Source organism: Prunus avium, chromosome 7 (genome assembly GCF_965620075.1).
Source record: "Prunus avium chromosome 7, drPruAviu1.hap1.1, whole genome shotgun sequence".
Classification (NCBI taxonomy): Eukaryota; Viridiplantae; Streptophyta; class Magnoliopsida; order Rosales; family Rosaceae; genus Prunus; species Prunus avium.
The window spans coordinates 25,392,023-25,398,915 of record NC_142290.1 but is presented as its reverse complement, the minus strand read 5'-3'; the positions used below and the strand labels follow the sequence as shown (position 1 = coordinate 25,398,915).

General features: G+C 39.5%; 1 protein-coding gene across 2 annotated transcripts; it reads right to left on the bottom strand.

The window, feature by feature from the left end:
• Nucleotides 1-1,686: 1,686 nt before the first annotated feature.
• On the bottom strand, nucleotides 1,687-6,062 carry OXS2 (CCCH-type zinc finger protein with ARM repeat domain-containing protein). Of its 2 annotated transcripts, none has more exons than XM_021975778.2 (2): nucleotides 5,782-6,062; nucleotides 1,687-4,533 (listed from the first exon to the last, which is right to left on the bottom strand). In XM_021975778.2, exon 2 carries the CDS (start codon nucleotides 4,420-4,422, stop codon nucleotides 2,311-2,313), a length of 2,112 nt encoding a protein of 703 aa, XP_021831470.1. In that variant the 5' UTR covers nucleotides 4,423-4,533; nucleotides 5,782-6,062; the 3' UTR covers nucleotides 1,687-2,310. The 2 variants fall into 2 exon arrangements, with proteins under 2 accessions (XP_021831470.1, XP_021831471.1); XM_021975779.2 differs by lacking the exon at nucleotides 5,782-6,062 and adding an exon at nucleotides 5,587-5,749.
• Nucleotides 6,063-6,893: the final 831 nt, after the last annotated feature.

Below are 6,893 nucleotides of genomic sequence, written 5' to 3'. Positions count from 1 at the left end.
CAAATCGGCCAAATTGAAAACACGGAGACTAAATTGGCCAAATAGGTAGAATATAGGGACCATTTTGATATTTAAACTTAAATTATATAGGGAAATACTAGCAACTTTCTCTCTAACCTTCTTCTTCGGACCTTTTTCTCCTTTTCTCATGTTATATTTATTGTCAGAAATCGGGTGATCGGCAATATATGGTCAGTTGTCCAACTTCTCGCACTTGGCATACGAAGACAAAAATTTACCAAAGTTAAAAAGTGTTTAACCATCGAATTGGGATTGATAAATAGACGAGTATATCGTTCCCAACAAACAACATTCGGTGTATGTACTTCTTCCAAAAACCAATCGGAATCAACCATTAAGACATAATTTCAATTGATTTTTTGTATTAAATTAGTAATTGACGACATAACAAGAATAAACTACTCCATTTATGATATAATTATGGGGTAGAGGGTTCATCCTCTTTTGCATACGTGTGTAAGCCAAAGCCAGTTGGTTAATTTAAAGTTCGAATCCACCTCATAGATTAGATTAATTTAAAGTAGCTTACACTATCGCTTGTATTGAAATAATAATAATCAAAGCTCACCCACTTCTTTGTTTTTGTTTGACTACATTGCATACACACCATTAAAAAAGTGGCTACTACAAACCCAAAAAAGAAACCAGGAAATGTCCCAATCAATCCACGCACCGAAAGTGGATGAAATATCTCCAACATTTTCCTTCCCAGTCTCTTTCAACTGTTTCTTTTTTCTTGTTTTTTAATTAGTTTATGGCTCCACTTTGCGGCCAAGAGCCATTTACTTCATTTCTAGTAGAGAAAAAGGGCACAAAGATGAGCAAAATTCCACCAAACTTGCATCCTATTTTTTCTTTTCTATTATTTGTTTGGTCACCCTTTTTCTTTTCTTTTCTTTTCGTTTCTTTTATTTGTTTGGTAACCATTTTTCTCCTCCATTATAGAGAATACCTGATAGTTAACAGAAAAATGACCTGATGTAGAGGGAAGGTAATGTATGGTCAGCTTCATATAGATATAAATAAAATCTAAACATCAACATCATATAATATGGATCTATCAACGGCGTAAACGATGACAGCAACCAACACCTATAACAAAATGCCAATACAAACAACAGGAAAAAAACTGGTTCCAAGTAGCAATCACAATGTTTTTCTTGGCAGAAAAAATTGCCCCTGGGTAAATCTGACCGTAACGCATTGCGAGCCCCACATGCATCAATGGTCCAGAAACACGTTTCAATTACGTGTGAGACTGACCATGACATGCCTCTTAACATTCGCTAATTTCAGCAAAAGAGAAAATGAAAAGAGCAACAGAATAGCTAATGCTTGATACTCAATCCTCACACTATATCAGGCTGAAAGAAAATTTACTCACACTAACAATGCAACTCCTATAACAAGAGGCATAAACAATTTAACACGGCATCTGATAAAATTCGACAAGGATTGAGAGAATCCATATCCGATATCTTTCTCTTTTTCACCATCCACATCCCACACAATCTCAAATCCCACCACCATGATTTGGAATCCACCAAACCCCACCATCTCATGTTAATGTTATCCTAGTACGCCACTAAAACCAAAACCAATACCAATAGGAGAGAAGTAGAATAAAATAAACAATAAAAGAACAATACGATGTGACAAAAAAAATGAAAATATAAGTATTAGAATACCAATAGCAGTAAAATTGAATGTTACATTATGGAAGGTTCATAATTTCTCCATCTTACTCTTTATCCATAGTAACTGGCACTAGCAGTTACCATATTGTAAAATTACATTAGAACACATCAGAAGCAACAACCTTTCCAATCCCCAAAAATGGACCAGTGGTCCAGGCCCATATTATGAAGAAATCTTTAAGAAGATAATAGAATGACCACCCCCCTAATTTGTACTGAAGTTGACAATGAATAAAAGGAACAGGATGAAACAGCCATAGGATTTTGAGTTCCATATTCATAGAACATGTTGCTCATCATAGAAGAAAAAATGATGATCATATAAACCTAAAATTTGAAAATATTTCGAAGCAAAATGACACCTAGACTGGGTTCCATCTTTTTGAGTATAACCCAGAGGTATGCTTACTCTTTCTAACTTCTGTAACAATGAATGGTGAAATGAATTTTCTTCAAGTGACTTTCTGCAATTGCTTTCATCCATGTTTCTGCTACCTTCAACACCACCCACCAACAAAATCTGGAAAAAAAGCCATTATGTTATTTACCAAAACCTTCCTGTTAACTACCTTGGGACTAACTGAACATTGTTTCAGTTCTGCTGAGCCACAAGATCCAGATGCATTTGGTCAATCCATGCTCCCAAAACAGCATGATCAACCGATTCCCTTTGGGAGTTTGCATTTGAACCCTCACTGGAAGATCCAGTGGCTGTGACACCCGAGATCGGTGTTAGCTTTTCTTTGATTTCGGTAGGAGATTCTTTAACAAGTGACTGAACCCATGATAGATCTGGCTCCTCTCCATTGTGCAGAAGCTCAAAAGAAGATGATCTGCGGAGCTTACCCAATTCATCTGTAGTAACTGCCCAATCTGGTTTTCCATTGGAGGATCCCCATTTTGACCAACAATTTACAGGGGAACCAACATTGGAAGCAGAGTTGGAGCCAAGTTCCCGTGAACTAAGGCTACGAAACTGTTGTTGCTTCTCTCGTTGAGCTAGCATGGAAACCCGAGAGCCCATCGGTGAGATAGGTTCCACATTGCGTGGAGACATCCTCCCAGAGGATGGGACCCCGTAAGAGGCCTGCAATAGAGGGTGATCAACACTCTTGGGGGAAAAGTTTGTATGGATTGGTGAAAGCATGCTCTGCTGCTGCTGAAATTGATTAAGAACAGCTGATTTGTGAGTTGGAGAGAAAACACCTGACTGCAATGATTGATCAGAGTACCGGGGTGACAAGCTCTCAGCAGAGAAGAGATCGTCAAGATTTGAGGGGGTTAGGGTTTTCAACCGGCCAGAACGGTTAAGTGAATTAGAACTCATAGATGGTTGGGAGAGGCAAGAAAACTCATTTAGGAGCTGTTGTTGCTGCATATCGAACTCTGGCAGTATATCATAATCATTGGCTGGCATATCTCTTGCACAGAGGGAAGATCTCAAGCGACTAGACTGAAGATTGCTGCCTGGGAGATGCAAAGCCGGGACATTAGGTTGGGGCCAAGCTAGAGATGAGTGTGACATGCCATTGGCAGATGGGGACATGGGTGGAGTAAATGGTGAAGGAGACATGACATTGACTGATGATGGGGAACCAGGCAAGAGGCTCATTGCAGCAGCAAAATCCATGGCCGAAGCACCAGAAGTGCTCGAGCGAGGAGAGGGAACAGCAGAACCAGTAGAGACATATAATGGCCTGAGTTCCTCTGCAGTGTGGGCAAAAAAGCAGACCCTCCTTGCACAACTTGTACCATCTTTGCAAAGTCGGGTTCGATACTGAGCTGGGTGTAGCCAGCACTCAAAAACCCCATGAGCATATTCGCACATATCTCCACGTCTACAAGCCCCCTTCCGGAAATCAGGACAAGGAACACAGCTGTAATGAAACTTCCTAGGATCCCTTCTCCGTGCATTTTCCCCTGGATGGACAAAGGGACACTCAGTCCAATCATGGGAGTACGCACGTGAACAAGGCCTCACCTTGAATGAATACATCCGAAACTCATCAGTTGAATAAATGCTGTTCTTGATGTCTGGGAGAGAGGGGTCAACAGGATATTCCTTCTTCTCTGACGCAGAAGAGACAGGAAGATTGTAGAACTTTGACTTTGTTGGAGAACAAGTGAAATCTAAAGCAGATGGAGACCCATTTTCCGGCGAAGCTGAAAGAGGAGGAGAACTTGAATGTTGGGTTCTTGTTGAGACCGTGAGAACCTGTTCACCAGCAGAACCATTAATCATAAGGAGTTCTTCTAGAGCTAATCTCACATTCTGTAGCCTAGGAGGAACAACTATAACTTCAACAGGACGATGACCATTAGCATCAACCAAATTGGGATCAGCACCAGCTGCTAAAAGCAGCCTCACAACATCCACAGCATTCTCAGCCCCACCTGAGGCAGCACAGTGAAGAGCAGTGCTCCTATCAAGCCCACAGGCACGATTTACATCAGCATCAGAGAGAGAAAGAATAAGCTTTATCACATCAATGCTGCCATATATAGCAGCAACCATTAAAGGGGTTCTCTGCTCATTAACCATCTGCTTTGAGCCCTTCTGACGACAATACCATAAACCAATCTCATCAATGGCAGAAGGGTCCCTCTCAATAGATCTTTTGAAGCTCTCAATGTCATTGTTCGCAGCAAGCTCAAGTAAGCTGGCAAAAGTATCTTCGGTTTCAACTGTCAAGTGATTATTCATGGCTGTGTTGGAGTCTATTTTCGTCAACAGAGATATGAGATGCTTCTGGAGGTGAAGTGGGCTTTAGCTGCTCTGATCCCTAGCACATTCTTTCATTTGCTGGGAGGCCAGCTGAACATAACAATCACAGAATTAAACTATGAGTAACCATCAGTCATATTTACACATACATATATACACACTAAAGGTCCTCACCAAAACCATACTAGAATAATCCAAACAATAATGAGTTCCACATATGCCTCTTCAGAGACAACACCCACTTATAAATTTTGATTTAGAAAAAGAGACAAACGAATAACATTTTTTGGAAGAAGAAATACAAGTTTAGTGGATTTATCAGACACAAGTAAAAATGTCATAAGGGAACTAAATAATCTAAGAATTGGATTAGCCCATACTAAGTTTGGTTTTCGTCAAAAGCAAGAGCTAATGGAAAAAAAGTGCGAGATAATGGTTCCCTCTCTTACGGACTTTCACTTTCCTTCATACACAATCTCCAAGAAAGCAAGTATGGAACCGAAAAAGAAGTAGAATATGAGAGACGTAGATTGTAAAATTGATGGCAATCAAGCAAGACACACATAATTACAAATAACATAAGATGAAGAAAATTCAAGAAATTAATCTTTGGTTGGATACGGAGAAAATATTTGAAAACAAAAAATTAAGATTCATGAATCCGGGTTATTTTATCAGAAACAATAACATTCAACAACGCTTTGTATAATAACGTTTTGTTATTGAATAATATCTTTTTAGAGGAAATGAAAAGCCCACACAAAACCTGAAGACAAATTGCATCCTTTGCAATTTCATTATCACCCCCACTTATTTCCCAGCAATTACAAAGAGGTTAAGAAAACTTCAAATAGATCTGTGAGCACAAAAACCAAAGTCAAACTCAAAAAGACTGTACTATATCATTCCCAAATGAAAACAACACAAAGAAAATAAAATCAAAATAAAATTCATAACAGATCCTGAGGATCAAATCAGCAACAATCGCAGTAATGATCTTGTTGAAATCCATTCAAAACTAATTTTTCCCAAAAAATGTAAACTTGAGAGAGAGAAAAAAAAAATTATGAGAACTTCTCATTTCCTTAAACTGATAGCTTCAAATAACAAGTAATCGCAGTCGAACATCAAAAGCATACGTACACAACATCCAGGGAGATAGAGAGAGAGAGAGAGAGAGTCGTCATTTCCAAGATCAAGAGCAGAAGACAGTACAGAAAGAGAGCAAGCCCAAGTCTTAAGACAGTCTCAGAGTGAGTATATATACATATATGTCTGTATGTATTTGTGTATATAGGCGGTGTATAAGGTAGGCTTTGTGATCGAAGCGAATCTTACCAAATTTTCCAGCTAAGAAAGCAAGGAAAGCACCATTGAGGCTCTGTGACAGTGACGCAGATCTAGAGCTGCTTCTGGTTACTTCTCAAGAAACTGATTGGACTCCGAGAAAATTTCCTCCTCTGTTTTCTGAGCACAAGAGAGAGAATGAAAGAAAATAATAAAGCGAGCTTTGTTGCTCTTCTTCCATCTCTCTCATGGAAATAAAAATTTAAAAAGTATTTTTTTTAAAATTAAATAAAAAATTAAAGAATTATGTGTTCTTCTTTATTTCTTTATTTCTTTTTTCGGGCTTTGATTAAATCGCCTATCCAATACCAGCAAAAGAAAATTAAAGAAAGCCAAAGCGCACTGAGAGAGTCGCTGTTTGAATGCAATTTCTTTAATTTCCACTTATATCGCGCCACGTCAGGCCACTCTGGACATGTCCACCATTTTCGGAAAAGATAGGGATATTCTCGGAAACTTGGGTTCTCACGAATCTCTACGTGGCGGACCCTGATTAGGGATGTTACGTGGGTAAAATGGAATATAAATACAGGAGCTGAAGCTCTGTTGTAATAATTTAACCTTTGTCTTTCGGTCAAATGTCATAGAAATTCAACCTAAATTCACCCCACATGAAACTTAAATTGTCTCTCCATAAAATCCCGTACATCAAGTCATACGCAAAAACCGTGCAGAACATGACATGGCCTTGTCCAACTGGGTAGCTGTCCGCTCAATAACCATTAGATTTCTGACACGTAATCTGTGATGGTGGTCCTGGAAGCAGAGAATAGAGACTCTTAATGAATTCTTACACGAATTTTCTAAGTCCTTGGAAACCGGTTTGGAAGGTGGAAAGGTAGCAGGGGTTACCGGTTAGGTGAGTTTTAAAGGGAATTAAGGTGACCGGAGTAGCCGGTGAGGACGCACGCGCGGGAGCGAAGTGGATTAAACTGGAATGAAATGAGGACTGGCGTCCGCCAATTAGGGAGGTTCGGAGCGCTGGTCGCGAGCGTACGGGAGCGGACTTAAGGCAGGAGTCAATTTTGGTTAATTGTTTAGTCAAATCACAATGGGTAAGAAAAGAGGCACGGAAGCACCTTGGTGGCAAAAAAGCATGGAGC

What these genes read in the sequence shown, in the direction of transcription:
- OXS2 (XM_021975778.2), bottom strand. Translation starts at nt 4,422, where the DNA reads ATGAATAATCACTTGACAGTTGAAACCGAAGATACTTTTGCCAGCTTA.